The sequence below is a fragment of the Balaenoptera musculus genome, chromosome 11 (assembly GCF_009873245.2).
Source record: "Balaenoptera musculus isolate JJ_BM4_2016_0621 chromosome 11, mBalMus1.pri.v3, whole genome shotgun sequence".
NCBI classification, from domain to species: Eukaryota; Metazoa; Chordata; class Mammalia; order Artiodactyla; family Balaenopteridae; genus Balaenoptera; species Balaenoptera musculus.
This window is the reverse complement of record NC_045795.1, coordinates 3,575,916-3,598,833: the sequence shown is the minus strand read 5'-3', so window position 1 is coordinate 3,598,833 and position 22,918 is coordinate 3,575,916. Positions and strand designations below refer to the sequence as shown.

The 22,918-nt window shown below is 43.8% G+C and overlaps 1 protein-coding gene across 3 annotated transcripts in view; it reads left to right on the top strand.

Moving 5' to 3' along the window:
- Positions 1–22,918, top strand: part of LYRM4 (LYR motif containing 4) — a 129,292-nt gene that overhangs the window by 38,224 nt on the left and 68,150 nt on the right. Inside the window, exon 3 of one of the 3 annotated variants that reach the window (XM_036868401.1) lies at positions 5,514–5,594. The exons of the other annotated variants lie outside the window; for them this stretch is intronic. Coding sequence (XP_036724296.1) covers positions 5,514–5,576 — 63 coding nt within the window. The 3' untranslated portion in view covers positions 5,577–5,594. Of the gene's footprint in view, positions 1–5,513; positions 5,595–22,918 lie in introns of those variants that run through there. 3 annotated transcript variants of the gene reach the window in all.

Sequence of the window (22,918 nt, the reverse complement as noted above, 5' to 3'; positions counted from 1 at the left end):
GTTCTTTTTTCCATATTGCTGTTCTGGAGATATTCCTTCTGATTCCCCTCTATAAGACATTTATTCGACTAACGATCAGTTAATCACCCCCACTTATTACAGCTCTGCAGTTGGTCATGCCCCTGAGGATTGTAAACAACCGTAACCAGCCTTATTGTGAAGTGCTGCTTAGCCGTGCTCCATAACCGCAGGGGGAAGAGGGGGTTCCCACCCCAGGTAACTCACAGAGGTTGTGTGTTTATCAAAGAGAAAACATTTTCCAAGCATTTCAAAGTACGGTTATATACCTAGCTTAATAGCCACACGTCTGTGAGAGAAAAAGAAGTAGAAGAGACAGTTGGGACTGGGAAACTGCATCTGCAGTAACCGAGTAGGTGCCGGGCCTGTGTTTCTACACTCTGATGAGATTTCCTTGAATACATGAATTACGATTGTGACTTCAGCTAAATCTTAAATGTGTAGCACCTTTTTCTTTAAACCTGGTGAAAACTAAAATACCTGTGCAAAGTGTGGGTTTATTTACAGCTGTGTGATACTCTCTGTTCATCAGAGTGCACCCTGGCAAGGAGACCCTTCCGTTCTTCTGGGCTCTGAGAGAGCAGACCTGGGTAACAGAGGTTCCCAACCACTCATTCACGTAGGCTAGTGAATTGAGCACTGAACTTACACCCAGATAATGTTTGGTTACTCTACCAGTGATGGGATATACGTGTATCCAACTAAACAAGGTTTGTGTGTAACATAAGTATTTGGATGAAGAAATATATTGTTACTGTAGTATGTAATTTTACACTGAGAAGATCAACTGGATATTATGTTTTCTGATTCTGGATAACAGCAAGGTGTTGGAGTTATACCATTTTTGCCAGCAGCTTTTTAGTGATGACAAGATTCCATACCACATCAGCTGTTCTTAAGCTAGTGTTTTTTTTTAATGAAGCAATTCAAATAGTGGCTGTGTCAGACCCAGAACTATGAACCTGCTGTTGTAAGCGGTTCAGAGCAGACATTACGTACAACCATTAAAGACACTAGGAAAGGGGTTGATGTTATGGGTAGCAGCCTTTTAATTAACCTGATTGTGTGTATATGTGAGATGAAGCACTTTCAGTGTTTAGCTTACACTTATTATTTTTGTGGATCACTAAAAGCGAAGTAATGTGCCCAGTTGATTGGCATTTTGGGTGGTGATAAGTGAAAGTCTCTGAAACCGTATTTTTTACTTTCATTTGGTACTTCATGGTTTAGTTTTCTAATGACCGTTCAAGAGGAACGTCCCGCAATCACTTTCTGAATGTGCCTGTCGTGAGATGAGAAGCCACTGAACAGTGACAGGCCTCTCTCACGTGGGTCTCCTCAGAGCCAGTGCCGGTGCCCCAGGGGGTGGTCAGACTTGAGTGAAAGGGATGCCTTACCTGCCCCCAGTGGTCACCCTGTAGAACAGCCTGTGAAAAGGTAGGAGTGTTTTATCTGTATGTCTTGTGGGGAAAAGTAATAATGCACTTCATCTCTCTTCAAGTACACTTTTAGCTTAAGTACCATTTTGGTAGTTTCAGGGGAATCTCTAAAATTTACTTGGAAATTGTTTTTATGAAGGAGAGGAAAGTCAGTCCATACATTAGGGGCATTTAAAATACATGGAAAGAATTATACATTATTCACAATATCCAAGAGGTTAGAAGCAACCCAAATTTCCACTGACGGATGGATAAACAAAAGGTGGCATTTACCTACAGTGGAATATTATTCAGCCCTTAAAAGGAAGGAAATTCTGACACAGGCTGCAACATGGATGGACCTTGAGGACTATACTCAGTGAACTAAGCCAGACACAAAAGGACCAATACCGTGTGACTCCGCTTATATGAGGTCCCCAAAGTGGTCAAATTCAAGGAGGTAGAAAGTAGGATGTTGGTTGCCAGGGGCTGGGGGAGCGGGAAAAGGGAGTTAGCGTTTAATGGGGACAGTTTCAGTTTTTCAGGATGAAAAAGTTCTAGAGATATGTTTTACAATAATGTGAATGTACTTAACACTACTGAACTATACGCTTAAAATTGGTTAAAATGGTAACTTTTTGTGGGTTTTTTTTTTCACAGTAAAAAAAAAATTCTCCCTTCCCCTAAAAAAGAACTATATAACCAGTCCTCAATTTTTTCTTAATTGAGAAAAATAAAATTGAATGCCTCAGACACTGACTGATACTTGAGGCTGGGAAACCTAAGTCATTCGGAGCTGGAACTACAAGCCTTCAGCTTCTTATCTGTAAAATCAAAGGGTTACGCTGTAGTTTCTAAGGCTACTTCCACTTCTAAAATGCCATGGTTCAACATTTCACATCAATATCTGTCCCCTTCCTGATTATTTGCAGAAATAATGGTACATTTTAGAGTAAATTACTCTATGCTCAGCTTCCCTTGACCATTTTTTCACCAAGATCTTAACTTTCCAGAGTTTAGGCTATAGGTGAGCGAAGGTGTAAGCCAGCCGTGTATTTATGCCATCGTAAATTTCTAAAACTTCTCTTGGTCTAACCTTTCTGCTACGAGGAAAGTCAGAAGATTGAATTATTTTATTTATGTTGCTTTCCTTTCTGGTAGAAGACATGCTATGGGTACTAAAGCATACCTTTGAGGAGAACACTTTCTTTCAAAGAAAATGGAGTGGCATTTGAAGAGCAATAATGCGTAAGGGATGGGAATGCTCTCCCCAGCCCCTCCTCAGCGTTAATACTCTTTCTGTCTGATTTGACTCCACCCTGCCCCCTGGCCGGCGTCTCAGCTACGTGAAACACAAACGCACTGTGTGTCTTGCAATCCATGCCCACAGTTTCTTTCCCTGTTTATCGAGCACCCACTCTATGCCATATAATTATGAATTGATTTTGTAAGTTTTTCGGAGACAGAGTTGGGGTGGAATTAAGAGGTCCATCAGAACCTCACAGAAGTTCTTTCTGGCTTTGACTGTTTTGGAAGCCAAGCCCATCCTCCCTGTTCTAGATACCATCTGTTCACTCATTTCATGGAACACAGCATAGGGTTTACTGGCATATCCCAGCAGTGCTTTCCCCTGTGCTTCTATAGACCAGCTAAGATTAGATCAAAGCATCAATCTGCATATTAAAAAAATAACACTAAAGCAGTCAGAGGCGAAGGAGATTTATGTACTCCGTCTTGGACTTGAATAAAAATCCTCAGGAAATCAACATGAATTTATATACAGTGACCAGAATTGCGCCCTAAGTGAACCCTATGTCTTTTGGATACATGAATCCTTTCAATATGAATAAAAAATTCCCCAGCCTCCTCAGAAGGTTTAAGAAAGCAGGGCAATGAGAAGGGTTTGTTTAGTTTTATAGCTTGGCCTATGTATGACATTTATTTTTTCAGCCTGTTCAATATATAGTTCCTCTGCAGCTATAAAAAGACTTCTTCATACAAGAATTTAAACTAATTTCCTCTCTGCTTTTTCTGGAAATTCCTTTATTTCCTCAAGTCTGGGACAAGAGTATTTTCCCACAGTTGGCATTCTTCTAGAAGAAATGTCTCTCAGTTGGAGACCACCCATTAAATTTGCTTCATTCCTCCAAGGTTGACACGCACAGAACAAGATTCCACTTCCTTTCTAGAGGAAGCCTGTATCACCCCTGCCTTTTTATGTACACTAATAGTTCTTCTGCATATTTCATGTTCACAAGAGCTCAAATAGTAGTGCTGTTTATAGAAAACTTTGGCACGGGTTTCATTGGGAATTTTTATCATGGTATCTGTCATTCTCCCATCTAGTCTAGCAGATGAGTCTCCTAGTCTAGTCTGCCAGAGCTGCTCACTCTTGAATTCCTCGAAAAGCCTTTTTGTTGCTGAAACACCTAAAGTGGAAGCAGATATTAACAATTCCGGAGCAGAAAGTACATTGATCTCAGGGACAAGAGGTGAACATGCCCATCTCAGCTCTGGTAGTAACTTGCCGTGTGATCTTGGGCAGGTGGTTTGTTTGCCCTGTTTCCTGCATCTGTAAAGGGATGATTTGATAGATGGGGGGAGGGGGGGTCTCCTCACCAGTGTCGGTTCGTCGCGCCCTCTCTGGGCATGGACTCTGTGTATTACACAAGCACTTTGAATGCCTGAGAGCAGCCTCGTGAGAAAGATACTAGTATCCTTGTGTGCTCGATGAGGAAATCCAGACTTGGCGTGTTTGAATAATTCTCCCAAGGACGCACAGTTAGGAGAAGGATAGGCCTGCATCTGTTCTCACTTTTTAGCCAGTTCTCAGAAGAGGGGTCACCTGGGTGGCCTTATCTTCACAGAAGGTAAACAACACATAGGAGAGGAGGAGGGAAGATGTGTGTTCCTTTTTCTGATGGTCCATTTAGAGCTCTTATTAGAAGGTAGCAGTTTCCCCTCTGTAGGCTCATGAATAGTTTATCCCTAGGGGCTGGTCTCCTTTATCATTTCTCAAAAAACTCTCTCACCCTCTCTGCCTTCAAAAAGAAAAAACAATACAAAACCACAGTCTGAAAATGGTAAAGTTCAGCCGCCTTATTTAAGAAGTGTTTGCTCAGAATTTCCCCATAGATCTAGGGTCGCAGCTCCAATTGTGCTTTTCCTGACAAGCTATCACTGAAGTGCCCTTCAGCGGAAACCTTTTGATGCCTTACCGCCTGGCTTGTCCTTTCAAGTAATCAGAGTTAATTCCAGTCGTGCTTATGCAGAAGATCTTCTCCCACGCTGACAGGGAAACAATGCCACATCTTCTAGGAAGGGTGACAGAGGGGCTCCCCCTGTTTATGTCCATTTGTGTTTCTGTCCCACATCCTCCGAGGTGGCAGGGAGGTGATGACGCCCAGCCCAGTGTGTGTATGAGAACATGTGCTCATTTCCTGAGCACTGGATATCTGCATTTGATGGGTTTTACAAGCATATATATGAAGGGTGGTTTCACCTATGCTGTTGGAAAGATTTATTTTCTAATTATACGTCTATCAGTCTAAAAACTGTTGTTTCATTCAGAGACATGATAGGAGTAGGAGGAAAGAGAAGAGGTTTTGAGTGAGATACACCTAAATTTAAATCCTAGCCCTTGTTAGGTAGCTCTCTATCCTCAGTCATAATATTTAATCTCTCTTAAAACTTTATCATCATTCAGTTTGTCTACTGAAGCCCAAGGAATACCATTCGTAAGTTAAGGTTAGTTTCGTACTTGCTTCGTGTTTGAAATACCAGAGCCAAATGATGTGTCAGAAATGTTCTCTCTTCCCCAAATCCGGTCATTAAGGCTGTCATTTCGTAGATTGGTTGGTTATAAATAATCGAAAGGCTCAAAATTCTCTAAGGTGCGGCACTGTAATAATCTTAGCTTTATTAAGTAATGCTGGCGCACAATCCAATCAGTATTTTAAATATATTCTTTTTCTTCAAGCATTTCCACTTCATACGACCTAACAAGTACTTCTCTTTTCCTCGCCCCCGCCCCAAATCTCATCTCCTTAATGTTGTAACAACGCCACCCACCTGAAGTCCCATGGACTCGCCTTCACAGTCTGTCACAAATTCGAGGTAGCATCACCAGAAAGTCCGTGACCCAGCAGGCTTCATCTGTAAAAGGTGAGGAATTGGGTGCACTGCTTTCCAAGATCCTAATAGCACAAGAGTTCTTTTTACGAATCTGCTGTATTTAACAAACCGAAGTTTAACTGCCCTGCAGAGGTTGGATTGGGGGTTTCTTTCATGGAGTTACCGCACTCACTTAGACGAGTGCATCCCAGAACTGCCTGCAGGGTCATGGATGTGCCGTCGGAGCCCAGCGCGTACCCATCACTGAACGCCGGCCGGCAAGGAGCCAGCGGAGCCGGGGTCTGCTCCCGGCCCCGGCCAGCTGGCAGGCGGTCGTCAGTGCCAGCTCCCCACGGGTGTGGAGGGGTGCCCCATGCCTCCAAGGCCCCCTTTCAGACCTGACGTTTTCTGATTCTGAAAATAATTGATGATGATTGTTAGATCCCAGAAACATACTTGTGAATGTTGGATTTTGACCAAGGGTGAGGTGTGTCACTGACCCTCTGCATTTACTGAATTCACTTTAAAAGGAAAGCTTGGCTGCCGGGATGTCACAGGCAGCGTGTCGCCTTGAGCATGGGGAGTGATTGGTGGCGTAAGCTGAGTTATGCAGCGGTGCTTCTCCGCTGTCAGCCTCGGCTGCGGGGGCCAATTCCAGAAAAGCCCTTGGCTGCACTGTGTAGAGGCTTTTAACCCCCGGTGACGGCAGGGGTGTTGCATGGATCACGGCGGCTTCCGGGGACCTGTGAGCTGTGACAGAAGCTGCCCTTTCACACAGGTGACAGGTCGTGGATGCCTCATTACCAACGAGATTTCTCTTCTGGGACTCGACAGACCTTCCAAGAAGGAGTGGGATGAGGAAGGGAGACCGGAGGAAAGAGCCAAAATAAATTGTCCTCTGGCTTTGATCCAGGTTCTGTCTCAGCCGGGCCAAACTCAGCACTTGGTTTTTTCAGTAACTCTCAGCTGTTATTGAAAGTTTGCAGCTGTCTGTGTAGCTGTCCATGTTTTTCTTAATATTACGTATTTTTCTTACTGGAAATATTTTTTAAACGGAGCCCATTTTTCCCCACAGGCCAGTGCCCGTCCTTTCTTCTCTCCTGGGCAGTTTAGGGAACCGCTAGGAAGCGGCGTGGCCCCGTGGGTTTCTGGGCCCTGCGAAGCCTGCCCCGCGCCCACTCGTGCCCCACGTCCGGCCTCTGCAGCTGCATCGCGGCTTCAGCACCGGGAGCCCATGAGCTCGTTGGGACAAGCGCAGGCTGCTCGGGGCTGGATGCGGGGCCAGCGCGGGCAGGACACACCGCGCCCAGCCGGGGAGCTCCTTCCCCGCCCGCCAGCTGCCGAGGGCAGGCCTGCCGCGCTCGTGCGCCCCTCTCCTGCCCCGGAAACCTGGTGTCCTCGGGGCCACCAGAGCACTCAGGTGCTAGCTCCTCAGCATTTCCTGCAGGGCTTTGCCAGGGCCTCTGACTTCCCGGGGAGGCGGGTTGTGTCCTGTGTCCGAGCTGCCCCCGGCCCCGCAGCGTGGTCAGTGCCCCTCCGCCGATGCGCCATTCGGGCCGGAGAGCTTGGCGGCGATTCACGGAAGGCGGTGTTTTAAGCGGAAACTCAGGCCTGGGTCCGGCCCAGGCGCTGCCTCAGCCTCGCCGCGTGGGCCGCAGACTCGGCCTTTCTGAGACGTCCGGTGACGTCAAGACCCTTGCCCTGTGCCCTCTCAGCGACCCTGGGACAGAGCGAGGGAGCGCGCGCTGGCACCAATCACGCAGGAGGGCCGGGAGCCCCGCGCTCCTCCTGGAAGTCAGCCGGAGGCCGGCTGCGGGGTGAGTGCCAGCCTTACGCAGACAAAGACGAGGCTGTTGGCCTCTCCTCCTCCTCACTTTCCTCCCCGCGGGAGGCGTGGAGGGGCCGGGGCTCAGGTGGCAGCGGTGTCACTCCCTGGTGGCCGTCCCCCATTTACGGACTGTTCTGTCAGATAGGCGGGAGCGTCCCGCTCCGTCGGGGGTGAGAGGACCAAGCAGAAGCGTGCGGAGCGGGCGGGCACAGTGCCCGGCCCGTGGGAGACGGGCGGTCCAGTGCCGGAGCCACGGGGACGCACGACACTTCGGTTTCACCCTGGGTGCGCGGAGGGGCAGCTCCGCCCTCCACCCTCCTCCGTGGGCGCCCAAGCCTTTGCTCTCGACGGTGGGCCTCGCTGTCGTGCAGGTCGACCCTCCCACATGCTTCTCAGTGGGTTAGGTAGAACTGTGAACACTGAATTCCAAGGGGCAGTTTCTGTATTAATAGTTTTCACATACCGGTAAAAGTTTATCCACCAGAAAGAACTGGGGGCACTCACTCACTCTCAGTGAAAGGGGTTTCCAAGGCTACAAAAGTATATCTAAATCAAATTTTATCACATTCATTTTATTAAAATGCAGCTGAAGGACCGTGCTGCGAGGCAATGTAGTGCGGTCATGGAGGCCTCAGCTCGCATCCTGCCGGCGCAGGCTCAGAGTCAAGGAGGGGCTGTCTGTGAGGCGCCCACCGCCCTTGACTCCTGACCCCCTGTGCCCGCGCCCTGCCACGTCGGGGCACACACAGAGGGAGGAGGTGCGGACCCCGAGCCGTCGGAGCCCGTGCAGCTCTACTGCTGGGGGGATCTGGGAGGCAGATACTCCCTCTGGCAGCAGTGAGCGTTCACAGGGGGGCGAGCGGACGTCTGCAAGGGGCTTAGGTCTGGCCAGTGAAATGGCTCAGAAAAGGGATGGTCTGTAGCCGAGCAAATCAGATCCCCCGCTGACGGCGATGTGAGGCCCGGGAGTGTCTGCAGGCCATTCTCGGTGGTCTGAGTGTTTGGCTGAGCGGGGAAGAGCGTGTGTGCCTGTCCAGGCCCTGTGCACGTGGGACCCTCGAGGCTCTGGGTGAGGATCCCTGGCGTTCAGCGGTCCTTGTGGCCTCCCAGGCTTTGGTTCCCGGATGGACGAGGGCTGTGTGTGCCCTTTCCTAGTGCCTCATAGAGCCCTTTCACACAGCGGGTGGCGGGTTTTGTTTTTTTAACTCTAACTTTTTTCCTTCAAAAATGCAACTGCTGTCTCAAAAGCACAGGCCCCCTTATCACTAAGTCAGTTGGTCTCTTTATATCTGTATTCTTCTTCTCAGAGGTGGTTCACCGCACCTCCTCCTCAAAACTGTATTTGCTCCTGTCTTTTCCTGCAGACTGTTGCCCTCTGTGTCTAGTAGATGCTTGAACTTGGGTGTCTTACCAGCACTTGAAACCCATCACAACCAACACGTGACTAGTTACCTTCTGTTCCTCTTAAACGAAGTTTCCTTCACAAATTCCCGATACCTCCCTTCTCTCAGGACTCGGGCTCAAATCTCCCTCTGCCCTTCACAGGGAGAATGGAACCTGGGTTGTTCATGTCATCCACTGAAAATAAATCCAAGACTCTTCTCAGTCCTACAAAACGGGATACCTGGGAATGTTAAAATATGTTCCAAAACACTGCCCTGCAAGCTGCCTGTTTCTGCAGGTCCTGGCCTGGTGCGCGCCCCTCACGTGCACAGTCGGGACCGTTTAGCTGCGTCAGCGCGTCTTGGTCCCCAGCTCCTCTCGAGTACCTTCTACTCCTACCTCATCATGAGTCACCAGTGAGCACCTTTTTTACGTCGGACGTCACCTGAGGTTCTGTTAGATATTCCTGAGCAGATGCCCATCTGCTGAGACAACCTCACTTCTAACGCGGAAGCGCCGTGGTTTCATGGCAGCCCGACTTCCCGCGGCACTCGCGGTGCCTCGATGTGTATTGATGGGCTCAGCTCTAACTGCTTGTGTCAGAGCACTTTGGGAGGCTCATCCGTCTTGTGCTTCTTTAATTGACATCAATAATGTGTTTGCATTTATCAATATTTCCTAATTGCCAAGTGATAACAGTGGAGCTTCTGTGATAAATCGTGTCCACAGATATCGTCAGACGTTAGGGCTTAAGGCTCCTGTCAATATTTTGATGTGCTATGAATTGTTTTTATGAGGACGTTTTTCCTGTAAGAAAGGAGGAACCGTGCAGCGGGAGACAGAATTGAGTCGGTGGGTCACCATATAAACTTAAGTTAAAGAGCCACATGGTTCCAGTGAAAACAGAAGGAAGCGATTTCCCAGGCCAGTGCATTACATTCCCATAAAGTGCAGCGTCGCCATCCACATGCATGCTTATGTGTCTCCCCGGAGGGTGACATGCCGTGCCAGGGCCCTGCCCGAGGAAGGAAATTTGGACCAAAGGATAGTGAATATTCCTACGAAGAAGAAAGTGTTATCAACTCATTTTTCAGAAGAGGAAACTTGCTCAAGTCAAAGGGTGACTTTGCGAGGCTAGGTCTCACACCCAGGGCTGTTGGAGTCCATGGCTGGACTCTTGACCCTACGGGGACAAACTCGACCAAACCCAAAGAGAGGGAGACCCAGGTGTTGAAGGACTGACTCCACAGTATCTGTTACACAGTTGAAGGCTCTAGAATGTCTGGCTTGGAAAAGAGATGAATGTGGAAGGCTCTGGAGTTCTGTCCTCCTGTCACCTGCAGGGGAGGTTAGCCCCCGGGTCTGTGCATGCGGACGGCAGCGGTGAGGCCAGTCCTCTGACCTGGCGAGAGGCGGCTTTGTGGAGCAGTTACAGGTGCGTCTCAGCAGCCACTGTCCCCAGCAAATCCCTGCTCCGCCACTCACCAGCTGCTGCCCTTGGGCAAGTCACTTGGCCACTCTTTGTCCCAATTTCCTCAGCCAAGATGGGAGTGATGGCAGTACCTGCCTAATAAGGTTGTTGTGAGGATTCAGTGAGTTAACATGTGAAAAGTGCTTACGATGGTGCTTGGCGCGTAGTGTGATATAAGGGTTTGCTGTTGTTTCAGTATAAAGCCAGACTAGGCGTGCGGAAGAGTTCTCTAAAAAGTCAGTCAACATCTGTCCATTATTTCTGCCACCCTGTATGTACTAGACACTGTTCTGGACACTAGGATACAGCGATGGTAAGACAGCACTCGTCCCTGCCCCGCCCTCGCGCAGCCTACTTTCTGCATTAGAGAGGAAGGAAGTTACCGTGTGAATCATGAAACAGCCGATCAGCACATGAACGAGCCACTTCTGAGAGATGAGCCCCAACCCTTCCCCTGATACCACTGAAGAGATCCAGGCAGAAGCTGCCTGAGGTCCTGTGAGCGGGGCTGCCTACTGTGGGTTTTCATAGTGTCCCTAACATCCCTCTGCAAAGGAGGGTTAATTTAAGGCACCCAGTGATTCAGACACCAATATGAATGCCGCTGTGCTTTAGAACTGCCATCCTCTGGATCACCAAGGTGAGCGGGTGCATCTCAGGAATTAGGCAGGACAAGCCTTTGAGGTACAAGAAGGAAGTACAGAGCTTCTGCTCATATTTTTTATCTCATCTTTTTTTTTTTTTTTTTTTTTTTTTTTTTTTTTCACACACACACACACTGTATTTTATTTTTACAAGACATAAATAGACTGACACCAAGCATTGTACATGGATGACCACAACAAAAGCAACAATGGTTGCAATTACCAAACATGAAACACACTCATACTATGTCATAATATTGACATTCAGTCCAGTAATCCTCCACTGTAACAGCTCCTTTACTTTGCAGTGAAAATTGATTTGTATATTCTTTGCCTCTGAGTCCTTGTGGGATTTTTTTTTTTTTAAATTCAGACAGAAAGTCACAAAAATTATACTCATCCTCATCAGTTCACTCAGTCCCATGTAATTAATTTTTTTTTTCATCTTGATCTTTTGTTAGCACTTTTATGAGTTCATCAGTTTTTCATTAGAGTTCTGAAAATGCTTATTCATTCAGTTCAGCAGTACAGTCAGTTACCAGAAACCTGTACTTGTCAGAGTCTTTTCCATGAATTTCTTGAAGATGAAACCCTTTTATAGGAACATATTTGCAAAATCATCAGAGTACACCCAGAACTGTCTGTAAATGACAAAAGACTTAAAAATGACCACGGTTAAAGATTTGATGAAAGTCCATAATAATGCAGTTGACAAGAAAATTAGTTATTTCTGAGATATACATTTTAAAGTAATAACTAGGATTATTACTTATAACATTATACCAGAACATATAAGATTTTTAGAAATTTCATGTAATGTCTGAAACATTTATATTAACATATTTCCATACATATTTCCATACAAATACAAATATAAGATTTTTAGAAGTTTCATGTAATGTCTGAAACATTTATATTAACATATTTCCATACATATTTCCATACAAATACAAATATAAGATTTTTAGAAATTTCATGTAATGTCTGAAACATTTATATTAACATATTTCCATACAAATAACCCAATGAAAGTTTAGTATTAGTTGTTTTGTTTGTTTTTTTATACTGCAGGTTCTTATTAGGCATCAGTTTTATACACATCAGTGTATACATGTCAATCCCAATTGCCCAATTCAGCACACCACCATCCCCACCTCATCGCAGTTTCCCCCCTTGGTGTCCATATGACCATTCTCTACATTTGTGTCTCAACTTCCGCCCTGCAAACTGGCTCATCTGTACCATTTTTCTAGGTTCCGCATACATGCATTAATATACGATATTTGTTTTTCTCTTTCTGACTTACTTCACTCTGTATGACAGTCTCTAGATCCATCCATGTCTCAACAAATGACTCAATTTCGTTCCTTTTTATGGCTGAGTAATATTCCATTGTATATATGTACCACATCTTCTTTATCCATTCGTCTGTTGATGGGCATGTAGGTTGCTTCCATGACCTGGCTATTGTAAATAGTGCTGCAATGAACATTCGGGTGCATGTGTCTTTTTGAATTACGGTTTTCTCTGGGTATATGCCCAGTAGTGGGATTGCTGGGTCATATGGTAATTCTATTTTTAGTTTTTTAAGGAACCTCCATATTGTTCTCCATAGTGGCTGTATCAATTTACATTCCCACCAACAGTGCAAGAGGGTTCCCTTTTCTCCACACCCTCTCCAGCATTTGTTGTTTCTAGATTTTCTGATGATGCCCATTCTAACAGGAGTGAGGTGATACCTCATTGTAGTTTTGATTTGCATTTCTCTAATAATTAGTGATGTTGAGCATCTTTTCATGTGCTTCGTGGCCGTCTGTATGTCTTCTTTGGAGAAATGTCTATTTAGGTCTTCTGCCCATTTTTGGATTGGGGTGTTTGTTTCTTTGATATTGAGCTGAATGAGCTGTTTATATATTTTGGAGATTAATCCTTTGTCCGTTGATTCATTTGCAAATATTTTCTCCCATTCTGAGGGTTGTCTTTTCGTCTTGTTTATGGTTTCCTTTGCTGTGCAAAAGCTTTGAAGTTTCATTAGGTCCCATTTGTTTATTTTTGTTTTTATTTCCATTACTCTAGGAGGTGGATCAAAAAAGATCTTGCTGTGATTTATGTCAAGAGTGTTCTTCCTATGTTTTCCTCTAAGAGTTTTATAGTGTCCAGTCTTATATTTAGGTCTCTAATCCATTTTGAGTTTATTTTTGTGTATGGTGTTAGGGAGTATTCTAATTTCATTCTTTTACATGTAGCTGTCCAGTTTTCCCAGCACCACTTATTGAAGAGACTGTCTTTTCTCCATTGTATATCTTTGCCTCCTTTGTCATAGATTAGTTGACCATAGGTGCGTGGGTTAATCTCTGGGCTTTCTATCTTGTTCCATTGATCTATGTTTCTGTTTTTGTGCCAGTACCATACTGTCTTGATTACTGTAGCTTTGTAGTATAGTCTGAAGTCAGGGAGTCTGATTCCTCCAGCTCCATTTTTTTCCCTCAAGACTGCTTTGGCTATTCGGGGTCTTTTGTGTCTCCATACAAATTTTAAGATGATTTGTTCTAGCTCCGTAAAAAATGCCATTGGTAATTTGATAGGGATTGCATTGCATCTGTAGATTGCTTTGGGTAGTATACTCATTTTCACAATGTTGATTCTTCCAATCCAAGAACATGGTATATCTCTCCATCTGTTGGTATCATCTTTAATTTCTTTCATCAGTGTCTTATAGTTTTCTGCATACAGGTCTTTCATCTCCCTAGGTAGGTTTATTCCTAGGTATTTTATTCTTTTTGTTGCAATGGTAAATGGGAGTGTTTCCATAATTTCTCTTTCAGATTTTTCATCATTAGTGTATAGGAATGCAAGAGATTTCTGTGCATTAATTTTATATCCTGCAACTTTACCATATTCATTAATTAGCTCTAGCAGTTTTCTGGTGGCAGTTTTAGGATTCTCTATGTATAGTATCATGTCATCCGCAAACAGTGACAGTTTTACTTCTTCTTTTCCAATTTGTATTCCTTTTATTTCTTTTTCTTCTCTGATTGCCGTGGCTAGGACTTCCAGAACTATGTTGAATAATAGTGGTGAGAGTGGACATCCTTGTCTCGTTCCTGATCTTAGAGGAAATGCTTTCAGTTTTTCACCATTGAGAATGATGTTTGCTGTGGGTTTGTCATATATGGCCTTTATTATGTTGAGGTAGGTTCCCTCTATGCCCACTTTCTGGAGAGTTTTTATCAGAAATGGGTGTTGAATTTTGTCAAAAGCTTTTTCTGCATCTATTGAGATGATCATATGGTTTTTTATTCTTCAATTTGTTAATATGGTGTATCACATTGATTGATTTGCGTATATTGAAGAATCCTTGCATCCCTGGGATAAATCCCACTTGATCGTGGTGTATGATCCTTTTAATGTGTTGCTGGATTCTGTTTGCTAGTATTTTGTTGAGGATTTTTGCATCTATATTCATCAGTGATATTGGTCTGTAATTTTCTTTTTTTGTAGTGTCTTTGTCTGGTTTGGTATCAGGGTGATGGTGGCCTCATAGAATGAGTTTGGGAGTGTTCCTTCCTCTGCAATTTTTTGGAAGAGTTTGAGAAGGATGGGTGTTAGCTCTTCTCTAAATGTTTGATAGAATTCACCTGTGAAGCCATCTGGTCCTGGACTTTTGTTTGTTGGAAGATTTTTAATCACAGTTTCAATTTCATTACTTGTGATTGGTCTGTTCATATTTTCTGTTTCTTCCTGATTCAGTCTGGGAAGGTTATACCTTTCTAAGAATTTGTCCATTTCTTCCAGGTTGTCCATTTTATTGGCATAAAGTTGCTTGTAGTAGTCTCTTAGGATGCTTTGTATTTCTGCGGTGTCTGTTGTAACTTCTCCTTTTTCATTTCTGATTTTATTGATTTGAGTCCTCTCCCTCTTTTTCTTGATGAGTCTGGCTAATGGCTTATCAATTTTGTTTATCTTCTCAAAGAACCAACTTTTAGTTTTATTGATCTTTGCTATTGTTTTCTTTGTTTCTATTTCATTTATTTCTGCTCTGATCTTTATGATTTCTTTCCTTCTGCTAACTTTGGGTTTTGTTTGTTCTTCTTTCTCTAGTTTCTTTAGGTGTAAGGTTAGATTGTTTACTTGAGATTTTTCTTGTTTCTTTAGGTAGGCTTGTATAGCTATAAACTTCCCTCTTAGAACCGCTTTTGCTGCATCCCATAGGTTTTGGGTCGTCGTGTTTTCATTGTCATTTGTCTCTAGGTATTTTTTGATTTCCTCTTTGATTTCTTCAGTGATCTCTTGGTTATTTAGTAACGTATTGTTTAGCCTCCATGTGTTTGTCCTTTTTACGTTTTTTTTCCCTGTAATTCATTTCTAATCTCATAGCGTTGTGGTCAGAAAAGATGCTTGATATGATTTCAATTTTCTTAAATTTACTGAGGCTTGATTTGTGACCCAAGATGTGATCTATCCTGGAGAATGTTCCGTGCGCACTTGAGAAGAACGTGTAATCTGCTGTTTTTGGATGGAATGTCCTATATATATCAATTAAATCTATCTGGTCTATTGTGTCATTTAAAGCTTCTGTTTCCTTATTTATTTTCATTTTGGATGATCTGTCCATTGGTGTAAGTGAGGTGTTAAAGTCCCCCACTATTATTGTGTTACTGTCGATTTCCTCTTTTATAGCTGTTAGCAGTTGCCTTATGTATTGAGGTGCTCCTATGTTGGGTGCATATATATTTATAATTGTTATATCTTCTTCTTGGATTGATCCCTTGATCATTATGTAGTGTCCTTCCTTGTCTCTTGTAACATTCTTTATTTTAAAGTCTATTTTATCTGATATGAGTATAGCTACTCCAGCTTTCTTTTGATTTCCATTTGCATGGAATATCTTTTTCCATCCCCTCACTTTCAGTCTGTATGTGTCCCTAGGTCTAAAGTGGGTCTCTTGTAGACAGCATATATATGGGTCTTGTTTTTGTATCCATTCAGCCAGTCTATGTCTTTTGGTTGGGGCATTTAATCCATTCACGTTTAAGGTAATTATCGATATGTATGTTCCTATGACCATTTTCTTAATTGTTTTGGGTTTGTTTTTGTAGGTCCTTTTCTTCTCTTGTGTTTCCCACTTAGAGAAGTTCCTTTAGCATTTGTTGTAGAGCTGGTTTGGTGGTGCTGAATTCTCTTAGCTTTTGCTTGTCTGCAAAGCTTTTGATTTCTCCATCAAATCTAAATGAGATCCTTGCCGGGTAGAGTAATCTTGGTTGTAGGTTCTTCCCTTTCATCACTTTAAGTATATCATGCCACTCCCTTCTGGCTTGCAGAGTTTCTGCTGAGAAATCAGCTGTTAACCTTATGGGAGTTCCCTTGTATGTTATTTGTCGTTTTTCCCTTGCTGCTTTCAATAATTTTTCTTTGTCTTTAATTTTTGCCACTTTGATTACTATGTGTCTCGGCGTGTTTCTCCTTGGGTTTATTCTGTATGGGACTCTCTGCGCTTCCTGGACTTGGGTGGCTATTTCCTTTCCCATGTTAGGGAAGTTTTCGACTATAATCTCTTCAAATATTTTCTCTGGTCCTTTCTCTCTCTCTTCTCCTTCTGGGACCCCTATAATGCGAATGTTGTTGCGTTTAATGTTGTCCCAGAGGTCTCTTAGGCTGTCTTCATTTCTTTTCATTCTTTTTTCTTTAGTCTGTTCTGCAGCAGTGAATTCCACCATTCTGTCTTCCAGGTCACTTATCCGTTCTTCTGCCTCAGTTATTCTGCTATTGATTCCTTCTAGTGTAGTTTTCATTTCAGTTATTGTATTGGTGATCTCTGTTTGTTTGTTCTTTAATTCTTCTAGGTCTTTGTTAATCATTTCTTGCATCTTCTCAATCTTTGCCTCCATTCTTATTCCGAGGTCCTGGATCATCTTCACTATCATTATTCTGAATTCTTTTTCTGGAAGGTTGCCTATCTCCACTTCATTTAGTTGTTTTTCTGGGGTTTTTTCTTGTTCCTTCATCTGGTACATAGCCCTCTGCCTTTTCATCTTCTCTATCTTTCTGTAACTGTGGTTTTTGGTCCACAGGCTGCAGGATCGTAGTTTTTCTTGCTTCTGTTGTCTGCCCTCTTGTGGTTGAGGCTATCTAAGAGGCTTGATGGGAGGCTCTGGTGGTGGGTAGAGCTGACTGTTGCTGTGGCGGTCAGAGCTCAGTAAAACCTTAATCCACTTGACTGTTGATGGGTGGGGCTGGGTTCCCTCCCTGTTGCTGTGACGGTCAGAGCTCAGTAAAACCTTAATCCACTTGACTGTTGATGGGTGGGGCTGGGTTCTCTCCCTGTTGGTTGTTTTGCCTGAGGCAACCCAACACTGGAGCCTACCGGTGCTCTTTGGTGGGGTTAATGGCAGACTCTGGGAGGGCTCACGCCAAGGAGAACTTCCCAGAACCTCTGCTGCCAGTGTCCTTATCCCCACGGTGAAACAGAGCCACTACTCGCCTCTGCAGGAGACCCCCCAACACCAGCAGGTAGGTCTGGTTCAGTCTCCCCCAGGGTCACTGCTCCTTCCCCTGGGTCCCGATGCACACATTACTTTGTGTGTGCCCTCCAAGAGTGGGGTCTCTGTTTCCCCCAGTCCTGTCAAAGTCCTGCAATCAATTCCCACCAGGCTTCAAAGTCTGATTCTCTAGGAATTCCTCCTCCCGTTGCCGGACCCCCAGGTTGGGAAGCCTGACGTGAGGCTCAGAACCTTCACTCCAGTGGGTGGAATTCTGTGGTATAAGTGTTTGCCAGTCTGTGAGTCACCCACCCAGCAGTTATGGGATTTGATTTTACTCTGATTGCGCCCCTCCTACCGTCTCACTGTGGCTTCTCCTCTGTCCTTGGACGTGGGGTATCCTCCTTGGTGAAGTCCAGGGTCTTCCTGTCAATGATTGTCCAGCAGCCAGTGGTGATTCTGGTGCTCTCGCAAGAGGGAGTGAGAGCACGTCCTTCTACTCCGCCATCTTGGTTAATCTCCGTATCTCATCTTTTAAAGTGCCTACTCTTGGACATATTTTTAACTGCATAATTTGGTAGCACAGGAGCACATGTTGATAATTTATAAATAAATATAAACATACTTTAAGGTTGCACGTGTAAACATCTTTACTAATGAGGTGAACAATTTAAAAAGCTTAAGTTGTACCAGAATACTTGAGCATGTTACCCCTGAAGGGCCAGACCCTGCCCTTGGGTCCCCCTCCCTGCGCCCAACCAACTCCACCGCCCTCACCCCAGTCCTTTTCAGCTGGAAGTGACTGCACTTTAAATGGCATTCATTTACAGGCCTTGTGGGAAGCGAACTCCAAGACTCTCAGCAAAGGAAACAGACTGACTGAGTCTCTGAAGAGGTGGATTATAATAAACTCATTCACCACCTTTGCCCGTCTCAGGCTTCCGTGATCACCTCTGCATCTTGACTGAGGTGGGGTGGGGGGGCATCAACACTTCTTTGTATGTTAAAAATCTCCCTGAATTTCATAATACCTGCAATATTTACTGACAACATTGATGAGGTTTGCAAATTTAACTTTGAAGAAGTTCATTATGCACCCTTCTAAATGTGTGCTCCATTCAGATGCCTTGGGAGGAACCTAAGACCGCTTATGGGCTAACGTTAAAACTCGTCTTTCAGGCATGTTTTTTCTGAAATGAAAAGCAGTGTATCGTTTTTCTCTGGATGGTGTTCTCCTTTTCTTTTTTTTTTTTTTTTTTTTTGGCCGCGCCGCATGGCATGTGGGATCTTAGTTCCCCCACCAGGGATAGAACCCACATCCCCTGCGTTAGAAGCACGGAGTCTTAACCACTGGACTGCCAGGGAAGTCCTGGATGGTTTTCTCCTTTAAAAAACTATTGTCTTACTTGAACTTAAGCAGCTTATGTAAGAGAATTAATATTTTGCCCTTTCCTTAATTTCACCAATGTTGACATTAAGTTGCAGGCATAACTCTACCTCTGTAGGTGTCAGTTGGATGTCTTCTTAGAACAAGGACGTGCTTCTGCCTTCTCACAGTACCATTTTCACACCCCAGAATTGAGCATCAGTGCGTGCTGGCCGATACTGCAGTCCCTCTTCACGTCTCCAACTGTCCCACCTTTCACAGTTGTTTCTAATCCAGAATCTGTTCAAGGGTCAAGCGTTGGATTCCATAGTCACGTCCCTTAAGTCTCCTTGAATGTAGAAGAGGCCCTCTGCCTTTTCTTTTTCCAGCTTTCATGATATTGGCCTATTTAGTCTAGACTGTTGGCCAGTCTGAATCAGTCAGAGTGTATCTCTCTTATTATACTCGGAATAAACCCTTGGGCAGGAACCCTGAGTGGGTAATAAGGCCTTCTCCCTTTCCACCCCATCAGGCGTCCATAATGTCGGTGGTACCATTATTGGTTTGTGCTCAGTTTGATCCTTTATTAAAGTGGAGGCGAGATATTTCCATTATAAACATCCCGTTTCTCTTTGTGATTAATAAGTAAGCTGTTCCCCAACAGCCTTATGCCCAGTGGTTTTCAGACCCATTAATGCACGTTGCCTGAATCACTTATTTCCTCAGTGGTTGCACAATGGTGATTTTCCTAATTCTCTTATAACCTCATTGGCTTCTGCGTATCACTCGGGGGCCGTTTTTAATGACAGTAAGCCTAAATTACAGTCAGGTGTATTTCTCACTAATCTGTCTTAATTCTCCCAGTTTAACAAACTCATGATCTTAGCCCAAGACTGTGAATACTCCCTACTAACCCACTCTGAGGGTTTTATCTTGGAGGTACAGTCTACCCAGAGAGTCACATGGCTCCACTGTTTCCACTAGAGGCTTGGGGGGGTCAGTCTGATATCAGAAGGACTTCAGATCGCTTCCATGATCTGCCTGTTGGCAGCCATTCAGCCTACTTGGACCATTGACATGCACGAAATGAAGCTGTATCAATAGGTTCACCTTTATAGCACCCTTGGGGAGCACATCTGCACTCTGGGTTTACAGCTTCTTTTCACCTAACGTATGGTGAACATTCCCCATGTGACTCAATTCTCTTTTGCCTCATGATTTTTTTTTATGGCTTCCAGTATTTTATTGTAGAGCTTACCATGACTTGTTTATCTCCCAAATGTTGAAAATTATTTGGTTTCCTTTTCTTCCCCCTCCTATTAGAGACAGTGTGGCCATAAATATCTTTATGTACATTCCTGACTGGTTTTCTTGAGACAAATTCCTAAAATTAAAATTACTGGGCTAAAGTGTATGTGTGTGTTTAAGGTATATGAGGCAGGTTTTAAACACAATGCCTTATGTCTGGTATCACCCTTCCCCCAGAAATGTGTCCACCTGTACAGACAAAGTTTTACTTAAGGTATCTGGGTTTCAGGAAGCCACGGGCTCAGGTTCAGAAGCTTCAGGCTGCAAGATTGAAATCCGAAAATTATCCCGGACCACACTCTTCAGGCAGCGCTCTCAGGCTTCCTCTGATCACTCAAGTCTGCAGTTTCAAACACAGCTTTAATTTTCATAAGTACTTGTGAGACTACTAAGAGCTTTTCCATTACTTGTCGATAAAAATATTTATGATCTCATCTTGGATTTTCATTTTTCAAGAATAGAGCCAGAATCAGTTCCTACAGCTTCTCCTGTCGTCCTCAGCACACAGTGAGCCCTCCCCCTCTCACAGTCGATGATTCACACGTTTGTGCTCCTGTAACTGAAACACCAGTGACGGCAGGGTTATGGCAGTTTTTAGAATTGCATTTGGGGTTTGAATTCTCCCTGGTCAGAGACACATGGATTCAGGTGTTCTAATTTAACTTATTTGTAATTAGGAAAACTGATTTTAGAACCTCTGACTGACCAAGCCACAGCTCTGGTAGATCTTTTCCATTTAAGACCTTACAGTATACCGTGATACGGGACCCTAGATTTTACTCTTGGGACCCTAACCCAGGAATATCCCCAGTGGGAACTGCAGCCCAGACATTTTTTTTAATCTTTCTTTCAGCTGGGATAGAACATATTTGCCAGTAAATTCTCTGGAGCCTTTACTGAGGAAAAGATTGGGATTTTGAGGTTACTTAAACCCACAGCTGTTCTTCTGCCTCGCCATTAAGATATAAGAATTTTAACTTCCACTGTCTGCTTCATTTCCTCCAAGTACTCATTTTGGAGCAGCTGAGACATGGCACAGAGGTTTTTTTTTTTTACTGCATAATGTCCCAGAAAAGAGTCTGACCCAAAATGCTTCCAAAGGTGTCAGAGGAAGATGACTGACTTAAAATGATGTTTTCTGGAATTCGATGTTTTCGGTCACATGAGAAGTGGTCAAGTTATCATACTATGTGTATGTGCATGTGTGTGTTTGCGTGTGTATATTTGCAGGAGTGAGGTAATTTTTTTTAATTTATTTATTTATTTATTTTTGGCTGCATTGGGTCTTTGTTGCTGTGCACGGGCTTTCTCTAGTTGCTTCGAGCGGAGGCTACTCTTCGTTGTGGTGCGTGGGCTTCTCATTGCAGTGGCTTCTCTTGTTGCGGAGCACAGGCTCTAGGCGCGCGGGCTTCAGTAGTTGTGGCACGTGGGCTCAGTAGTTGTGGCTCACGGGCTCTAGAACACAGGCTCAGTAGTTGTGTTGCACGGGCTTAGTTGCTCCGCGACATGTGGGATCTTCCCAGACCAGGGCTCGAACCCGTGTCCCCTGCATTGGCAGGCGGATTCTTAACCACTGCGCCACCAGGGAAGTCCAGGAGTGAGGTAATTTTAATTAAACAAATAACATTCAATTAAATTTTCAGTGTCAGAGACTACAGAGCCTTCACATTCAACTGATTGCTGATTAAGATAGTTCAGAACAGGGATGGCACTACTACAGATACCAAATGAATTTTCTTCTAAATGAACTTTTCCTAAGTAGGATTACATTGTGCTAAGATACATCTATATATAAGGAAAGCATTTAAAGTCACAGCTATTTAAAAACGTTGAGCATTCATATTTTGAGCCAAACTGTTAAAAAAAAAAAAAAAAAAAAAACCTCAAGGAAATCAATTACTTTGAGTCAATTCAGGAATTTACTGCAACTCCACTACTATTTATTCCATGTGCTTAGTGTAATACTTCATAATTCCCAGATAAACTCAGAACTGATTCCAGGAAAATCCTATGAAAAAATTAAAGCAAGGAAGAGTGTGATCCCTCTGTGTGGGATCTGAGGCAAATTAGAAAGCAGGAGACTGAACTCGAATCTGATTCTACCATTAGCTCTCAGAGGACCTTGGAAAAATTATGTAAACGCTCTTTGCTTCTGTCTGGTAAGTGGCGATGTCAGTATCAGTCTACTTTTCTAGCCCAGAAAAAACATTCTTTGGGTCAGATCACCTTCTGTTGTATAAAGAATTATTGAGCACAATAGCACTATGATGAAAATGCCTCGATTTGGGGACAACAGTGATTAGATTCATAGATTAAATGAAGGAAGTATTGATTTCTTAGATAGACGATTTAGGCACCTTTGTGGGTTTTTTCTTTTTTGTGCTTTTTGAGTTCTCTGTACTATCACCACTACCCATTGTAGACAAATTTAAAATCTTTTTAAGGAAAGTTGCGATCATCAACAGAATTGAGTTATAAGTAGCACTTTGGTTTGCTCTGTCCGAGGTATCATATGGAGTAATGTAGAGTTTTGTGGTCCCTAACGCCTAGGACTATACAGTCAACGTAAATTCATGTCAAAATATAGGGGCTTGTTGGTCCTGACACAGCTATGATCGAGGAGGGACTATTCAAGTCAGAAGATCTGCTTTCAAATCCTAGGTTGTGATCTTAGGCTACCTACTTCATTTCTCTGAAACCCAGTAAAAATGAGGCTGCTGAGATTGAGATGGGTTAATAATGTTTTATAATCTAAAAAGCGAGGGTCAAGTGATAATTACACGTAATGGGGTGCTGGAAAACTGTAAAATGAACGAGTTCTAATAATGGTAATAAATCACATTTATTGAGCACTTATTTTGTACCAAGCTCTATGCTAAATGATTTACGT